The sequence below is a fragment of the Dendropsophus ebraccatus genome, chromosome 7 (assembly GCF_027789765.1).
Source record: "Dendropsophus ebraccatus isolate aDenEbr1 chromosome 7, aDenEbr1.pat, whole genome shotgun sequence".
NCBI lineage: Eukaryota > Metazoa > Chordata > Amphibia > Anura > Hylidae > Dendropsophus > Dendropsophus ebraccatus.
Genome location: NC_091460.1, coordinates 31570659 through 31590635, shown reverse-complemented (window position 1 = coordinate 31590635; position 19977 = coordinate 31570659). Strand labels below are relative to the sequence as shown.

Genomic DNA, 19977 nt, shown 5'->3' with positions numbered 1-19977 from the left:
GAACCCTCAGAATTTTTAAAATTTCTACATTAATTTGACCCAAAAAAATACATCTGATTTCAAAATGTGGCTACTGCTGCACCAGGGGCTCGTACCAGATACTAAAAGTAAAGGTTCACATACTTTTGCCACTCACAGGATACTGGATCATTTCTAATAAACCCCCAAGTTTTATATTTTTATTTTATTTCTTTTAGGATTTTGATGCAGAGGTATAATTAAAAAAAAGTTTTTACAAACTTTCAAGCACCCCTGTTATAATGGTCAGAAGCAGTGCTCCTCCTTAAGTACACACACATTACAGCCTATCCTGATAAGATATGTAAAACGAGTATGCTGTAAATCATACGTACCTCTATGAACAAAAATGTGTAACTGGAAAAACCATCATAATGCGCTAATAATATCACCCCTTTATTTCTAGAAAAAAGAAAGGAAAAAAACTATGGATCCCAGTCGGAACATGTTCTATCCTAATCATAAGGTTGATACCAAGAGGTTCCTGCAAGACTACTTTTCTCAACATGTCCCTTATTCAGTTTTTAAGGAGTCCACTATTAACATGATGAGATGCTTTTATAATGCGGTAAAGTCAGGTATGTAACCTATCTGCAGATTTATGTGCAAATGTTGCAGCAGGTCCTTCTTCAGGATCCCCCTGACTGCCTGCTATTACTGGGAGATGTTGCATCAGGCCATACAGCTGCTTTAATGGACATGTAGCATTACTTTTAACTCTAGATCATGCTTAAAGTCGAAGTTACAGGGAGTGTGTGCTGAGCTGCAGCATGCATGCCTCCTCATTCCTCCACCCCTTTCTGCTTTGTGCATGGTTTAGTGCTGGATCATGAGCTCTGTATATCAAATAAGCTGGGTTGGGGGGAGGGGGGCATGCATCCTGAGGCTCACCACAGCCTCCTTGACCCTGAGCATGATCTAATTCGCCTTTGAAACAAGCACCACATCTGTCAAAAGCATATTGTTGTTGGTTTTTATATACTATACTCTGCCTAACGGAAATCAAAAGCTACATCTTAGCCTTGTGGTGATGACGAAGGGTCAGATCAGGACACTTCAGCCACTTCTGCTGCTACTTACAGTAAATGCTCAGTACATTACTATGTCATAACTGAATGGTAAATAATTGTTCAGTAATATTGTTTCTCCTGTTGATTGTATAATTTCGCTGACACAGAAAAAATAGGAGTATAAAATATAACTTTTATTGATATTACTAGGATAAAAAACCTTTTTCTCAAAAAATACTTAAAACATGTATGCACCCTGGAAACCATGAGGAATAGTTCATATATCAGTATTGCACATGTGGTATATGTGCATCTATTAGCAACAGTTCATGATATGTAAGCCATCACGTTCACGGTAAATTCACACCTTATTCGATTTGGCTATTTGTAAATTTTCATGTAGATGTCTGTTCACACTGTCAAATGCGATTGGTTGTCACGATTTGTGCGTTTTTTTTTTCTTCTATACACTTGTGATGACGATCTATTTATTTTGCAACAATTGCATCTTGCACATGTCCCTTTGGTAAACACTTTATTTGTATTGCACTGTATAATATTTCAAATGTAAACAGAGGAGTACTTCCCTTATTTTCTTTTAGTGGAGTCCATTGGAAGTTCCTCCCTTGCGATGTAAGAAGGCCCTAAGCGTTTCACATGCGGTAATCTTCAGGGGCCAATCCGCATTTTTGTAATCTTTGGGACTTTGTGGTTCAAAGCTCCTTTTCAGCTTCCCGGTGTCTGGCTCGGATGATGGCCGCACACTGGACTGCTCATTTCGGGCTGCCTTTTATATGTAACTTAGCCCCACCTTATAATGATTGACTGTTGGCTGCCAATTAGTGCAGTACGAACGGCATACCATAATCCAGCCCTGTTGGGTGTCTCACTTTCCATAGTTTACTTCCGTAACTAAGTAGCTTTGGTACGCACTTTGCGTGTCAAGCCTTGCTGTCCGCTCGGTTCTTCATAGTTGATCTGCTATTGTCAAATACTGAGCATTTGGGTTCAGAGACTCATCACTCATGACTAGAGACTCATGGAAGGATAATAACATTGATAGTAAGATGCCATATCAAGAGTTCCGACACTTCAAAGTCTAAGCTTCTGAGAATTAAACTTTAGAGAAGAATTCACATAGTTCATAGTTGTGTGACTGTTCTCTCTACTCAAAAGATAATAAGTAAATATTCTATTCCCTGAGGAAGAAGAGATCCGGAAATGAAATAATCCCTGAACGCTCTACTAATTCTCTGCACCCTTTTCTCTAAACAACATTGTAATACAGCCACATAATGGGGGAGAGGAAGGAGGTTTTTGTACAGCTCTGTATCACTGTGTGAGAGGAAAGCTACCCTGCTGAAAGTAATAACCTGCTGCATCTTCCTCTTTCACTCCTCTGATTGTTAGCTTGTAGTTAGTATAAGGAGATCCATCACTAACACCAGTGAACCGGTCCGGGACTCCTGTATATCTGTAGGTTGCATCATAGATAAGAAGCTTTGGCCGTTCTCCTGGTTTCTGTTGGTAACAGGCTATTGCATCATATATACTACTGCTGGCTGTACATGACATGGTGAGTGTATCTCCCGGGGACACAGCCATATACTCCAGAGTCTAAGTCATCACAATCTCTCCACAGGATCCTGAGGATTAGAAGAGACATATTCATTACTGATAAATATCTGGATCTATTCCTAAGTATCACACGAAAATCCAAAGCACTCCAGCATAAGGTGAAAAAAGGTGGTGGTTTATTACAAAAATGTGGAGAAACACAGGATGCAACGTTTCAGTTCTCTCACAGAACCATTATCAAGCATGGTTCTGTGAGAGAACTGAAACGTTGCATCCTGTGTTTTTGCACATTTTTGTAATAAACCACCACCTTTTTTTCACCTTATGCTGAAGTGCTTTGGATTTTCGTGTGATACTTGGGGATCCCCCCTGCCAAGGGATTTGCATCCAACTGCACCCGCTACACCTGTGAAGAAGTGCGGCTCCTTTCTCCTCTGGATCTATTCCTAGAAATCCTGATCTGATGATGGATGCCGCTGTATAGATTTCTCTACACACAGTCCTGGAATGGTCCTAATCTCTCACCCTGAATAGAAAGGAAGATCACAGCCAGCAGATAACTGCGAGAAACCATCTTAATGTTTCTGGAGGGTCAGATAGAAACTATAAGATGTGTCAGTGTGTACAATGAGATGTATATAGAGAGTGACGGGGGAGGTTACAGGAGCCCCCAGAGACTGTGTATGGAAATACTGGGGACATGGAAATCCTGTGGTTACACTGTCACAGTCTCTGGTGCAGCCAGGCTGTCAGTGTCATCTCTGGGGACACAGTATTTATAATTTGTATTACAATTGGTGTCAATCCATTATCTGTCTGAAGAATATATTGCTAAGTGTCTTAGTTTGTGTCTGGGTATCATACATTCACTTCTATGTACTGTCAGCTCACTTGTCAACTGCTAAACAACATACAGTAAGGTGCAGTCTCCAAGACCCTATATTCTGTGCTGCTGCAGCGTAATATTGTGTAGGGCAGCAAAACTATTGTTTTATTCATTATCTGTGGGGTACTGTTTCCACTGCATTTTGGCATCCTAAACTATACTCTATTCACTGACAGGTAGCATGTGCTGATGTATCTGCAAGGGTTAACTAAGTTTCTGTGCTTCTGCTTTGTAATTGTGCCCCCTACTTAAAGAGACAGTATGTTTGGGTCACTTCCCACTGCTAAGCCTATCGTGGCCTTCCAAAATCTCCTCATTCCACTGAGCTTATGGGTGCTCAAGTTACCTCAGGCCTCTCTCAACCAATAGGGAACCAGTCCTTGAAGTCCATAAGCAGGGGTGGAGAGAGCCATGTACAGTTCAGCCTAGACAGTGCTATGAGTTGGTGAAGGAGTTCAGACAGTTTATTCCTGTGTTCCCGAGATCCAGTGCCTTGTTGTACTAAACACTGTAACTACTGCTGAGGTTTAGCCCGTCCACGCTGCTGGGTCCATTTCTATCTAAAGTCTTAAGTCTCACGTCAGGGGTTGGAGAAGTTGCCTTTAGCCGAAGTGCCCCCTGCTCGGATGTTCCTTATTATGCCTTCTAGCCAAAAACAGTGGCGACCAGCTTCCACATCGGTGACTGTGCTCCTGCATATTCCCCACGGTGTTGTGTGACAGCATCGACAAAATTTTTTATTGTTTTCCTTATGCCTTTTCCTGCTGTCAAGCCAAGACTATCTAAGGCCTTGTCAGCAGAGTCTAATTCTTACTGGACTAAGCATCCCTTAAGTAGTCACCTACAACTCAGCCCAAGTCACCTTAACCGTACTTTAAGAACTGTTCAGTAAAAGTTATGATTCTCTCAAGAAGCTGTGACTGATGCCCTCAGCCAACACACACAATGGGGATTGATTTTGGTAAAAGTAGTTGTGGAGCTGAGGGAGTCGTAGCTTACCACTCTGGCCCATGACAAGCCGTAGACTGGTACCATAACATTTTGCTAACCTATACTACACCATCTTATGCAGACCCCCAAGCTCACCATAGAGGTATAAGGGAAGTGCAAGGGTTAACAATTATTCAAATTCACCACATTCAGGGGAGCGTCTGCCATGAGGCCACTTGAAGTGGCTGCTTCAGGTGGCACCATCTGTTATTGGAATCGGGTGGAGAGGGCAACATCAGCACCCGGCAAAGCTGGCCGATCTGGCTGCTGGGTGTTACATCTGTTAAATAATGTGACACTCTGACTGGCTCCTCACCCTGCCAATGACTCTTCTAGCCAAAGGATGACTGTCGATCACAAGAAGGATTACCTACTTAATGGATATTATCTAGAGAGGATAAAACTGCCAAGGAGACTATCTACAAAGAGAACGTCTACATGGGAGGGGGGGGGGGGGCTACAACAGGATTACATATGTGGGGAAATGCTTTATAGGGGGTCTAACTATCAGTGGGATACTACTTACTTTGGGACTAACTACCAGGGGAATTACTACATGGGGGATACTTTCTGCTGGTGACTTTCCTGCACAGACAGTCCTAGCTACTATATGGATGCACCCCCCATGGTGGACCTAACTTATGTATAGGTGCATTAAGGGGGACCTAACTACTATATGGAGGAACAGGGCCCTAATTGGGGGTGCACAGAGGAAACCTAATCACTATATGACCGCACAGAGGGGGCTTTATGGGGGGGGGTCACTATTTAGTGGCCCAGAGGTGCTTTAATACTATATGGGGGCACCGAGACAACCTGCTGTTGTTAAAACACTTCTCTTGCAGATTCTGTAGAGGAAAGTCATGGCTCAGATAAAAAATATAAGAAAATTAGTGACTGTTTCGGAATAGAAAAGATGAACCCTGTGAGTCACTCGATTTTCGCAATGTTAGTTTTATAACTCCTAGCAGTATTTTTGTTGTTGAACAGTCACCCAGCACTACAATTTCCAGAATGCTTTGCTTTCCCTCAGCTCTCCATTTCAACCTAAAATTATACACTTAAATTCCACTGGACATGCACCACCCTTTCTCAGCATAACACTAGCCTAATGTCCATTTAACCAAACTTTTAGTCCATAATAATACCTTATATACAAAAAAGGGACCAAATATAATGACAAGAAATCTTTATTAATCAATAACACTGCTCATGATAAAAAAATATAAAAAACTACATTACACAGTGTTTTATGGCAATCCAGATAAACTGACACAGTGAGATGGGTAGCATAGGCTCAAACAGGCAACTGCTCCGAAAATGCTCAGTGCAGTGTAAACATAGTATATACACAGGGGGATGGGATAAGACCAAGTGCAAGCTTCCCACAATGGGGACTATCTCCTAACTTCCACCCAAGAGAACCATAAACCCAGTGAGCCCGTAATCAAATCACCACTCACCCATGTCAGCGTCTCCCCAACGTACGTTTCACGTTTGGCGCTTCCTCAGGGGGCGTGTCTACAAGCTGTCATGTGCCACTTAAATATGCTGTGAGATAGAGCGTCATTTCCGGGGGTAGCGGCGCTTGTCCGAGAGAGAGGCAGGATATTGCATCATCTTCCGCTTCCGGCAGACAGCGTGGAACGCATATCCGCCGCGTGGGCCGCAGGCGGACATGCGCACAACGCTTCTTGTCACCAGACTGGAAGATTCCCTTGCCAGCACATCGCAGACAAGCGCACAACCGGAGCTGGGCTAGCCCCCCTCTGTCATTGTGCCCCCAAATTGATATTTTTACTAAGTTGGTAGAAGAGGAGTTTAGAAAAATCAGACCAACAATAAGAAATGACAACTTGTCACAGGAACAACGGCAGGCCTTGGACGAACTGCGGTCATGGGATTACGTAGTGTTCAAGGCCGCCGATAAAGGTGGGAACATTGTAGTGTGGCCTGTGGACAAGTACGAGAAAGAGGCTTTCCGCCAATTGAAAGACAGCACCACTTATAGTAGACTATCATTCAACCCTCTCAAAAATATTCGAAAGAGCTGAATAGAATTCTACAAAAGGCAGTGGATGATGGCATTATCCCTAAAAAAAAACTACAAGGGTTTGGTGCAAAATTTTCCACAGATACCCACGTTCTATTTGTTACCTAAAGTCCATAAAGATCCCCTCAATCCTCCGGGGAGTCCTATTGTCTCAGGAATAGATGGGATATGTGATCCCATATGTAAATTTGTTGATTACTACCTGAAACCTTTAGTGGCAAATTTGCCTTCATATATCCGGGACACTACTGACGCTCTGGCTAGGATTGATGGGATCTTTATGGAACCAGATATGATACTGGTGGCAGCTGACGTCGAGTCGCTGTACACGTGTATAGAACATAATCTGGGTATAAGATCGGTGGAATTCTTTCTTAGAATGAGTGATCTGGATCCTGACCTATGTTACCTGATTTTGGAATTGTTGAGGTTTGTATTAACCCACAATTTCTTTGTGTTCCGTGACAGCTTCTACCTGCAGCAGCGCGGCACTGCCATGGGGGCGGCCTGTGCCCCTTCGTACGCCAACCTCTTCCTAGGTTACTGGGAGAGGGGGGTTTTCCAGTGCGAGGGGGTGCAGGCGGTTTCCCATGTGCAGTGCTGGCTGAGGTACATTGACGATGTACTGTTCATTTGGCAAGGATCAGAGTCACAACTGATAGAATTTATGAGGGGCCTTAACAGGAATGATGCGAACATCAGGTTGACATATAAATATAATTCGGAGCAGATTGAATTTTTGGACATCTTGGTTGAGAAAGATGCATGTGGTCAGTTACAGACTGATGTTTTTAGAAAGACCACATCGGTAAATGCATTATTGCATGCGTCCTCATCCCATACATCCGCTACAATTAAGGCAGTACCGACCGGTCAATTTTTGCGTATGAGAAGGATCTGTTCTTCAGAAGAACGTTTTGAGATACAATGCCGTGACCTGACGCAACGATTTGAAAATAGGGGGTACAGTAGAAGGAGTATTGCACAAGGGTACCAACGTGCCAAGAATTCCAATAGATCAGCGATGCTACAAATGACGGAGAGAAAGAAAAAAAGTGACAGTCCGATTAGGTTTATCTCCACCTACAATTGTAACTGGGAATTGATGCGGGAGGCCATACGAAAACATTGGCGAGTGTTAAGTACTGATCCAGTCTTGGCTGCCAAAATCTCAGATGTCCCTTTAATGACTGCACGCAGGAGCAAAAATTTAAAGGATTTTCTGGTTCGGAGCCACTATGTGGCGAAACCAGCAAATTCTTTTGGCATTAGGGGCCAGCCCAGGGTGGGGTGCTTTCCTTGTGGGGATTGCATAGCGTGCAATAACATAGTTAGAGCATCCTCGTTCAAATCTGCAAATGGAGAAAGAGAATATGCCATTAGAGAATATATTTCATGCAGCAGCCGTTGTGTCATTTATTATGCCACGTGTGGTTGTGGCATGATTTATATTGGTCTGACATCCAGAGAACTTAAAGTCAGGATAAGGGAACATGTACGAGATATAATGGCAGCAAAGGATATGGAAGATACTGGACAGCTAAAGACCATTCCCAGACACTTTAAATTATTTCATGATTGCAATCCCAAGACCTTCCAAGTGAAAGGGATTGATAAAATACATTGTGGCATCAGAGGTGGCAACGTGAGGAGGGTTCTTGCCCAGAAAGAATGTAGGTGGATCACCACATTAGGAACCTTGGTTCCGAATGGACTCAATGAGCAACGTGGGTTCTCTGCGTTCTTGTGATCGAGGGGTATCAGTTTTTATAATCAGTTTTTAATGTGTCTTTTCTTGTCTGTTTTTTCTAGTTTTTAAAATTTACATACTATGGCTGGGTTCACACGCTGTAACTGTGCGGCTGTATTTTTTATGCGGCTGTAAATGTGCGGGTGAAACTCCGGCCGTGGGAAAAAATAGACATGCGGCTCAAAACATACGGTCATTTACTTTGAAATCTGGTTCAACTAAAAATAACAAATAAAATGTTAAGAAAGTGATGCAGTGATGCAGACGCAGTGAACACAGTTTACATGAATCGCTATTACCGGGGTTTGCGATCCTCTGCACTATAGCCGATGTCTCTCATGGTTAATATATTGAATTAATAAAACACATTTTCTGTCTAATAAAGTCCCTTTTATTGTTCAATAATTAAATGTAAACGATTCCATCATTTTGCAATTAAATATACTGTTAAAATAAATATATATATAAATAAATGTATATTTATATATATATTTATTTTTTGACAGTATATTGAATTGCACAATGATGGATTCGTTAGAATTAAATTATTGAACAAAGAAACTGTATTTATTTAAACGAAAATGTGTTTTCTTAATTAAATATTAATTAGTACAGGAAGCTCTATAAGCCGGTAATTCATATTCCCGGCAATAGAGCATTCTGTACTAATCATCACTTTACTTTACTCAAAACATCAAATGTTTCTTCTAATTATGTTGTGACAATAACATTATTAGAAGAAACATTTAGAATTATATGTGCGTTCAGCTGATTGGCTGTTCGGCTGAGCGCACATATAATGAGCCGGTCCGCAGTACAGTCACTTCATTGTGCTGCGGACCAGCGAAGAGGACACATCGGGGTGAGTATAGAGCTCTCCCCACCCCCTCCCCAGCACTGCACCCCTCCCAGCAAGGAAGGGGGGTCACTTAACCCCTTCCTTGCTGGGATGGGTGCAGTCTGACATCAGTCTGGCCCCCAAGGGGTTAAGGGGGATGCAATACATCCTCCCTTAACCCCTTGGGGGCCAGACTGTAAGCAGCGATCTGTAAAGATGCTGCATACTGTAAGGAGCACAACACCGCTCACAATGATGGGTGTTGTGCTCCTGTTTGTGTTTTTTTTTGTGTGTTTCTCCCTTTTTGTTTTTCAGATATCGGTATCCTGGGGATTACGTCGGATTCCATGGACTACGTCGATGACCAGCGGTTGTTCTTTGAATTTTTTAAATAAAATGGTCAATGAGGGGTGTGGGGGTGTTTTTCTTTGAATAAAAAATTTTTTAAACTTGTGTCTTGTCTTTATTTCTTTACTTTTTAGACTTAGTAGTGGAAGCCGTCTAATAGACGGAATCCATTACTAAGTTGGGGCCTAGTGTTAGCCGGTATAAAATGGCTAACACTAACCCCCCTATTATTACCCCAGTACCCAATGCCACCAGGGGTACTGGGAAGAGCCGGGTGCCAGTGGTCCCGGAGCGTCAAAATTGGCGCTCCTGGACCGGGCGGCAGCAGGCTGGTAAGATTTAGGCTGGGGAGGGCCTAAACCAATGGCTCTTCCCACCCTGGTGTTACCAGGCTGCTGTCGTTTGGTTTTTAACCCGGCTGGTTATAAAAATAGGGGGGACCCTATGCGTTTTTTTTTAATTATTTATTTATTTAAAAAAAAAAAACGCATAGGGTCCCCCCTATTTTTATAACCAGCCGGGTTAAAAACCAAACGACAGCAGCCTGGTAACACCAGGGTGGGAAGAGCCATTGTTTTAGGCCCTCCCCAGCCTAAATCTTACCAGCCTGCTTCCGCCCGGTCCAGGAGCGCCAATTTTGACGCTCCGGGACCATTGGCACCCGGCTCTTCCCAGTACCCCTGGTGGCATTGGGTACTGGGGTAATAATAGGGGGGTTAGTGTTAGCCATTTTATACCGGCTAACACTAGGCCCCAACTTAGTAATGGATTCCGTCTATTAGACGGCTTCCACTACTAAGTCTAAAAAGTAAAGAAATAAAGACAAGACACAAGTTTAAAAAATTTTTTATTCAAAGAAAAACACCCCCACACCCCTCATTGACCATTTTATTTAAAAAATTCAAAGAACAACCGCTGGTCATCGACGTAGTCCATGGAATCCGACGTAATCCCCAGGATACCGATATCTGAAAAACAAAAAGGCAGAAACACACAAAAAAAACACAAACAGGAGCACAACACCCATCATTGTGAGCGGTGTTGTGCTCCTTACAGTATGCAGCATCTTTACAGATCGCTGCTTACAGTCTGACCCCCAAGGGGTTAAGGGAGGATGTATTGCATCCCCCTTAACCCCCTGGCGGCCAGACTGATGTCAGACTGCACCCATCCCAGCAAGGAAGGGGTTAACTGACCCCCCATTCTTTGCTGGGATGGGTGCAATGTCGGGGAGGGGGTGGGGAGAGCTCTATACTCACCCCGATGTGTCCTCTTCGCTGGTCCGCAGCACAATGAAGTGACTGTACTGCGGACCGGCTTATTATATGTGCGCTCAGCCGAACAGCCAATCAGCTGAGCGCACATATAATTATAAATGTTTCTTCTAATAATGTTATTGTCATAACATAATTAGAAGAAACATTTGATGTTTTCATTAAAGTAAAGTGATGATTAGTACAGAATGCTCTATTGCCGGCATATGAATTAACGGCTTATAGAGCTTCCTGTACTAATTAATATTTAATGAATAAAACACATTTTCTTGGAAATAAATTCAGTTTCGTTGGTCAATAATTTAATTCTAACGAATCCATCATTGTGCAATTCAATATACTGTCAAAAAATAAATATATAGATAAATATACATTTATTTATATATCTATTTTTTTTAACAGTATATTTAATTGCAAAATGATGGATTCGTTAGAAATAAATTATTGATCAACGAAAGTGTCTTGATTACAAATAAAATGTCTTTGATTAATTTAATATATTAACTATTAGAGGCATCGGCATTCGGCATCATTGCCGGCTATTTTTGAAGTACTCCGTACGGACCGCCTGTCAATCCACGGCCGCATGTCCAGCCGCAAACAATGGTCTTGTTCATTTTTTACGGGTCCGTTTACGATAGGGCCGTAGATTCATACATAGTGTGCACTGTGCAGCCGCATATCCTATACTTCCAAGCATACACACGAACCATCAAAAATACCGCCGCACAATTACAGCCGCACATACAGCCGCACTCTTATAACGTGTGAACCGAGCCTTATGCTGGAGAGTGAAGCTCGTGATGGTGATATATAAAAGAGGAATAACATCTACTATGAGAAGGAAAAGGGGACTGACATCTATCATGAGCAAGATCAGGATTGGAGCTGGGATTTGATGAAATATACTATACAAAATGTCTTTGGACTGTAATGGCCGATATTAAATCACTAATTTTTATTATATGATTTTTTCTCACCTTGTGTGTTCTTATATTTTTTATTTGGGTTTTTTTTTATTTAGCACATTTTTCTTGCCTTGATGGCATCTAACACTTATAATAATCATATTGATTTCATATTTTTTTATTTACGATGTTAGAAATGCATATGAGTGGTAAAAATGCACTTGCACTTTGTAACCATTGGCACGGTCACTTTATTTATTATTGCACTTTAATATTTGTTTATATGGTATTCAATTGTGAATGCAGTATGCACAAGGCACTTAAACTAGTAATACGGTCTAATGATCATTACTGATCAATTCACATGTGGGTAGTTATGTCTTATATATTGCACTTTATTATAATCATTTATTTATTGTGTTATTTATTATTGGGTCGATTACCTGGGAAGGGTTAAGACCAAGTCCATTGGTGTAGAATAGGGGTTAAGATCTAATATAGCCCAGCTCCGGTTGTGCGCATGTCTGCGATGTGCTGGCAAGGGAATCTTCCAGTCTGGTGACAAGAAGCGTTGTGCGCATGTCCGCCTGCGGCCCACGCGGCGGATATGCGTTCCACGCTGTCTGCCGGAAGCGGAAGATGATGCAATATCCTGCCTCTCTCTCGGACAAGCGCCGCTACCCCCGGAAATGACGCTCTATCTCACAGCATATTTAAGTGGCACATGACAGCTTGTAGACACGCCCCCTGAGGAAGCGCCAAATGTGAAACGTACGTTGGGGAGACGCTGACATGGGTGAGTGGTGATTTGATTACGGGCTCACAGGGTTTATGGTTCTCTTGGGTGGAAGTTAGGAGATAGTCCCCATTGTGGGAAGCTTGCACTTGGTATTATCCCATCCCCTTGTGTATAACCTGTGTTTACACTGCACTGAGCATTTTTAGAGCAGTTGCCTGTTTGAGCCTATGCTACCCATCTCACTGTGTCAGTTTATCTGGATTGCCATAAAACACTGTGTAATGTAGTTTTTTATATTTTTTATCATGAGCAGTGTTATTGATTAATAAAGATTTCTTGTCATTATATTTGGTCCCTTTTTTGTATATAAACTCCATTTCAACCTGCCTGCTCTACCTACTCCTCTCCCACAGCTAAATCTCCACCCAATGCTGTTGCAGAACATTTCATTAAACTGCAGACTATTGCAAAGTTAGTGAGGTTGCAGCATCTGCTGTGTTCATTTCCTGTCTGCTCTTTTTGTGGCACCATTCAGCACAAGGCAGCATGCTGTAAACACACCTCACTCTACCTAAATCTCCCTATACAGTATGTCCTATAGGGAAGTTTGTTACATTGTATCAGTCTACAGACCAAGTTACAGTATTTAGAATTCACACCATTTCCATGATTAAAGAATTATTCCACCGCCCATATGTCTTTAAAAAAAATCCTGAATTTCCAAGACACTTAAACAGTAGTTCCACCAACTTTTTGCACTTTTTGCATCCTTTTTATTTTATTTTATTTTATTTTTTTGGTCAGTTGAATACAGTGTAAAAATGTCTGTTTTCTCATTTGGTTTTGAGATATAACCTGGTTAATATTGAGTCAGATTTAGGCTGCTTATATGTAATGTTTCCCTGTTTAAATTCATAGGAATGTAATATTTGGATTTTCTTTGTCCACAGGATTGGTCAGTGGTAAAACCCTGATTGATATCGGCCTCGGCCCCATTATAGTTCATCTTCTTTCAATATATGAGTTCTTTGAACAAATTTCCATTGTGAAATTCAATGACAGTGACATTAGAGAGCTGGAACTGTGGAGAAACAACGATCCCGATGCCTTTAACTGGTCTGCAACCTCAAAACACTTCCGAGAGATAAAAGGGATGAACAGGTCCAGTATAATTTTCTCACATCAGCATTTACACCTGACAACTTTAATTTCTAACATGTTATACATAATATATATATAACTATGAGGAATAATGGTAACAGCTAGGAGAGTAGACATTGGTGTGTGACCATAGCTAAATCACCAGACAGGGGCGTAGCAAAAAACTGTACGGGGCCCCATGAATCCTGTACGCCCCCCCGCCCCCGCCGCCAAACACAGACAATGACGCACATATACACACACAGAGGTACCATTAACATATATAAAGATACGCCACTGACATACACACATATATACGCTGTAATATGATTACACTAGTGCTGATGTATACACCATGAATAGACTGTACACAGGGAAATCATCTGATTGTAATAAGAAATACTCAACCAGAAATAAAAGAAAATGCAGCAGATATTAGTGGTGGGTTCTTTTATTAGAGCCTAGCATTAATAGAAGCTGCTGCAGAACATCTTTGGGAGCAAACCTGTCAATCACTTGAGACACTACTGACATACACAAACACACACACATATACACCAGTGCTACAGACATTGCTGACATACACACACACATACAGTATATAGCCACAGATACATACACATACTGACATATAAATATATACACAGATACATATATACACATACTGACATATACATATACCCACAGATACATATATACACTCACTGACACACATACACAGCACTTACAGCTCCCAGGCTTCCCCCCTCCTCCTCTTGTAGTCCGGGCTGATCTTCACATAGATGTATTGAGGACCTTTTGGTCATGTGACCCAAAGGTCCTTCATTCCTCTCCTGTGCCATCTGGCAGGTCCTGCTCCTCTGTTCAGCCCGCTCACCCGGCACTACAGTGAGGGGGCTGAACAGTGCAGTGGGGGTCCCTCTTCCTCTCTGGACCCCTGGGGGAGCGGGGTACCTACCATGAAGGCAGGGCAGGCTTCCTCGGGCCCCCTTCCTGCAGGGGTCCCATAGCAGTCGCCTTCCCTGCCTTCATTGTAGCTACGCCACTGTCACCAGACCATGGATTCCAGGGTCTGCGCTGCTTCTACCCCTCTAACTATTGATAAAATATTGGAACTATTGATGAACTAAGTAAGTGGGATAGCCGGATGTTCAAGCGGGATCGTGCACAGAATCAGCTGGAGGTTATCAATGTGCATTCCTTAGTGTGAACGGGCCCTATTGGTGGGTGTTGGAAGCAATTAAACACATTTACATTATTTCCTATGGGATTACACTGCTCAGTTCTCAAATTGTGTTCCAGAAGAAATTAAATGTAAGAACAGAGGTATTACTGTACAGTATGTATATATGATAATATATAAGAACTATATATAGATCAATATAAAGACTGCATAAAGTTACAAGATAAAGACCGAATATTTGATTTTTAGACTTGAAGATTTATGAGCAATGGTTTGAAGGATTCTATAAGTGTTAATGACCAATGTCTTGAACTGTTTGTGTCTTACAGCGATGGGTGGGAAGCAGAAGAAGAAAAGCTAAGAGGAAAAATAAAGGAGATTAAGAAATGGGAAGTCACTGAAGATAACCTTACAGATTCCATACAATTGCCAAAAGCCGACTGTGTCACAAGTCTGTGGGCTCTGGAGCTGATCAGCAAGAATGATGAAGATTACAGAAGAAACCTGAGGAAATACTCCAATTTAATCAAGCTTGGGGGCCATCTTTTATTGTATACAAATATCAGTTCCACTCATTTTAAAATTGGAGCAAATAAGTTTCACCTTTTACCCTGTGATGAGAGTTTCTTTAGGAAAGTTCTCAGCGAGGGAGGTTTGGAAATTGAGCAGTTTGAGAACCTGGGAAGAGTAATGGGCCCTGACTTGGTTGACCATGAGGCAATAGTGTTTATTGTTGCCCGCAAGGTAAAGGAGGCTTAAAATGTTATGGCTTGAAATACATCCCGTGCTGCTTATCTGTTATGGCTTGCTGCTTTTGCTATTGATTAGGAGTTATTCCATGTCCATTATGTATGCAGAGTATTCTTTATTCTAGAGAATAGAGAGAGTGATCCCGAGCAAGGAATCAATCATAGGGCATGCTCGGTATCGCTCTCTATACTCATCTCTACTAGGAGACATCGATGCTCTTGATAAAGATCAGGTCACAAATGTTTGGCAAATGCCCAGATGTTTATTTTGTTTGCTACGTCATGAAATTCCCATGATCCCTTGCAGATGTATGCACTGACTATGAGTTTCTGCAAAATACAAAAAAACTGCCCCTCTAGCACCCTTATGGACATACCCTTGGGTAAAGTAAGTGTTTGTTAAATGATGATTTTTTAAAATCAATACCCACTAAAGATGTAGTGATCCTGATCTCATCCAATGAAGAAGAGTTTGGGGGACATTTATTAAGTCTGGAGTTTTTTGTGCTGGGCTTAAAAATGTCCCCTTAGATTTATGTAGAGGTGCACTGCCAGGCTATGTTCACACAACGTATGTTTTACATAAATCACTGCCCTTCTTCCAATTTGCAACAACGGCTGCGATTTATTCCAAACATATGTTGCATTTGAATGAATGGAATCCCGGCCAGAGCGTATACACATAGTATACGCTCTGGCCGTGATTCCATCCGGCCACACGAAAAACTGACATTCATTGAATAGCTGCCACAGAGAACCTGTCAGTTTACACAATGGAGCGTGCGTCTCCGGCCGCACGCTCCATTGTGTGCAGCGGTGAATTGGGATGCGGGTGCATCTGTGTGCAATTCATCAGAACTGAACATCATCTTCTCTGACACCAGCGGGGTCACAGAACGGCCGGTGTCTTACGCTATGTGAACATGGCTCCAGTTTGCGCACGGAGTGAAACCATAGAGCTGGTGTAGGTTTACTTATCATTTAAAATTATATATTTAGCATACCCAAAGCCCACGCCCCCGTTCCGCCCCCTCCCCACCCCTCTCGCGCAACGGGCATAGGGGGGCCAGATACAAAGATGTATTCACAAAACAGGCGTTTGCTAAAAAGAAAACTTTTTTGGCTTCATAAATCAACCCCCACCCCTAGTTTTCCACTTTACATAACAATTATCGCACTATGGCTAATCTGGGGTTTCACAATAGCTGGGAGAGGGGGGGCAGCAGACCGGATGCCACACCTCTATTGTCTTCCATTAACTATTAGTGAACAACCAGACACATTATTTCCTGGTATTTTTACATACAGTACAGTAATTCATCAGATAAGATTAGATTATATAACTGTTCCTAATAATTGATCCTTAGAATGTAATAACACTGTTGACTATCAATATGTGCAAGCAGTCTACTTTCCCCTTCTATGCAAAATAGTCTTTTAACAAGATATTATGTATTTCTGATAAAGTTTTATTATAAACTAGACAAACCAGACACATTCCCTGGTATTTTTACATACTGTGTAAGATTGTCTAGGTCAGATTGTATAACTGCTTTGAATAATTGATCCTTGGATATAATAACACTATTGACTTTGACTATCCATCTGCAAGCTTAATGCAATAAACTGTATGCAGAAATATATACTGTAGTACTGTGTGTTTATGAACAAACTTCTCCCAGGTCTGGATCCAGCTTTTCCCAGCACCCGGAGAAGAACTGAATTAGAAGGCAGCCGGCTAATGAGCGGATTGCAGGGATAATGAAGCGCTTTGCTTTTTTATTTCTGTAAATTTGCATGTCTCTATTTATAAGTGAATAGAAACATTTATTGTGGAACTCCAAATGCTGTTTTTAGTGATGAGCGAGTACTAAAATGCTCGGGTGCTCGTTACTCGAGACAAATATCTCCCGATACTCGAGTGCTCGTTTCGAGTACCGAACCCCAGTGAAGTCAATGGGAAACTTGAGCATTTTTGCAGAGGACCCAAGTTCGGTAGAGGGAAGGTCGTGTGAAAACATGTCAACCTCAGAAAATGATGGAAACACCACGGAAATGGACAGGAAACAGCAGGAGCAGAATGCATGGATGCCTCTGAGGCTGCCTAATCGCACCATTATGCCAAATTATGGACAACAGCCTAGTTAAAACAGAGGTAGACAGATGAACCACCCAAAAAGTTAGCCTGTCACAGCATGGCAGTGAGAACACAGGGAACCATTAAAGGACAACTCCGGCGGGACCCCCCCCCCAAAAAAAAAAAACACAGACACCATACTCACCATCCCTCCGGTGACGATCGCCACTCCATTCGCCCGCCGTCCGCCTCACCGTCACCTGCGTCCGCCGTCCAGCGATGTCTCTTGCTTCCCTGTCCATGAGAGAGAAAAGGCTGCCAGTGCGCTTGCGCACCGGCAGCCTTTTCATTGGCTGGAGCGCATCACATGGCCAATCAGGGCTGAGCAAGCTGGAAGCCATGTGATGCGCTCCAGCCAATGAAAAGGCTGCTGATGCGCATGTGCACCAGCAGCCTTTTCTCTCCCATTCACTCTCAATGAAGACGCCGAAGAGGAAGAAGACCCGGACCGCCCCCCAGCTCTGACGTCACCGGTCACCAGATGCCGCCCGGGAGAAGAGGACCGTGACGACCGTAATAGGTAATGTATACATTCTTTAACTTCCGGGGTGGGGGGTCGGGAGTCGGAAAGTGGGGGAAGGGGGCCAGACCGGGTATTTAACCACATTACAAAGTTACATAACTTTGTAATGTGTGTTAAATAAGCCAAAAAAAATTTTCGCCGGAGTTGTCCTTTAAAACAGATTTAGCATATGAACCACCCCCAAAATTTAGCCTGACACAGCATGGCGTTGGCATGGCACTGCGCATGCTGGTAGTGATTAGGCTGGTAGTGGTGGCTCCCCTGCTGATCCTGGCGTGGCAAATGTTGCACACTGCAGTCCATCGGTCATCCGCAGTTTCTTTAAAAAACCTCCAGACTTGGGAACATCTAGCCCTGGCCACGGGAGTTTGACTCCTAGAAACAGTTGCTGATCTACTCGCTCTGCCCCTGCCTCTCCCTCTGCCCACCCCTCTTCCTCTTCCAACTGGTCCTGCGGGTGAACTTGCCTCCCCTCAGAAGCACGGTCTTCACTAGGCTTATCCACCCAGCTCGGGTCAGTCACCTCGTCCTCATCCACCAGCTCCTCACTCTCCTCCTCACTTTGAGTTACATCCATGACAACAACCTTACTGTCTGACAACCGGGTCTCATCGTCATCATCAGACACCTTTTCAAACCCCACATGCAAGTCCCCACTATCATCAGCCACTGACTGCTTGAGCTGCATAGTTTGGGCATCGGGACAGGTCGACTGCTCCGGATTCTCTGACTCAGGGAAGGGTCCAGAAAACAGTTCCTGGGAGCGTGGTGGTGGTGGTGGATCTGAATCCCTTCTTTCCCTGGAGGGGCAGGCTGTGGGGAAGGAGGCTGAGCAAATGGAGCAAGGGTTCCACTCCCTTGGGTAGTGTGGGCGGACTGCGTGAAAGACTGGGTGGTGGATAAGTTACTGGACACATTATCCGCTATCCACGTGATCACCTGTTTACACTGCAGCGGTTTCAATAGCGGTCTACCATGAGACCCCGTAAGTTGCGAGAAGAAGCTAGGGAGTGAATGTCTGTGGTGTGCCACTACTTCCTCCTCAACGGGTGCTGCTGTGTCACCCTGCCCTGAATCACGGCCTCTGCCAACCCCACTCCCTCGTCCTCTACCCTTACCCCTGGGGTTTACCATTTTATGGACACTGCACAGTCAAGACTAAGATAGCTGCACTAAAGATCACAGCAAGCCAAGAAAATATATTACTACTACACTACATATTATTTATGACTACTATTAGAGGTAGTCGTATAGAGTCTGGGTGTGTAAGTGCAGCTATATACTGTCTGCGACCCTCTCACACAGGGCAATCAGTAGTGAGATTAGATATGCCTTAAGTAAGAAATATAGAAATCAGAAAATATACTGGTGGTCCCACTAGTTTTTTAGAGGCTGTGGTATACAATCTGTTGGTGGCTGTAGCTATACACTGTGTGACACCCCCTTACACAGTGCAGTCACTAGTGAGCTTAGATATGCTTTGAGTAAGAAATACAGAAATCATAAAATATACTGGTGGTCAGTGTCACACTATTTTTTGGAGGCTGTCTATAGAGTCTGTGTGTAAGTGGTGGTCTGTGGTCTATGGCACCTGTTACACAGTACAATGAGCAGTGAAGTTTTATGCAGGTGGACTACAAATCACAGCAATACAATGTACGACAGCAGCACCACCTGCCAAAAAATCATAAAATAGTACTGAGCACTTCCTAGGGGTCTGTATGCAACACCTAATGTCCCCTTTCTGCCAGCAGCCGATCACCACAGTGTGCTGCTGAAATCATGGTAGCTGCACTGCAAATCCCAGCCAGCAGTCTGTAGTTATACAAATTAAAAATGATTTAAAGCCCTTA

General features: G+C 43.0%; 1 protein-coding gene across 1 annotated transcript; it reads left to right on the top strand.

The window, feature by feature from the left end:
- Positions 1 to 445: 445 nt before the first annotated feature.
- Positions 446 to 15474, top strand: LOC138796538 (nicotinamide N-methyltransferase-like). The gene is made up of 3 exons (XM_069976147.1): positions 446 to 596; positions 13343 to 13553; positions 15045 to 15474. Exons 1-3 carry the CDS (start codon positions 446 to 448, stop codon positions 15472 to 15474), a joined length of 792 nt encoding a protein of 263 aa, XP_069832248.1.
- The last annotated feature ends 4503 nt before the right edge of the window (positions 15475 to 19977 follow it).

Coding starts and splice junctions, on each gene's coding strand:
- LOC138796538 (XM_069976147.1), top strand. CDS start 446: ATGGATCCCAGTCGGAACATGTTCTATCCTAATCATAAGGTTGATACC. Junction 597..13,342: donor TTATAATGCGGTAAAGTCAG/GTATGTAACCTA, acceptor CTTTGTCCACAG/GATTGGTCAGTGGTAAAACC. Junction 13,554..15,044: donor GAGATAAAAGGGATGAACAG/GTCCAGTATAAT, acceptor TGTGTCTTACAG/CGATGGGTGGGAAGCAGAAG.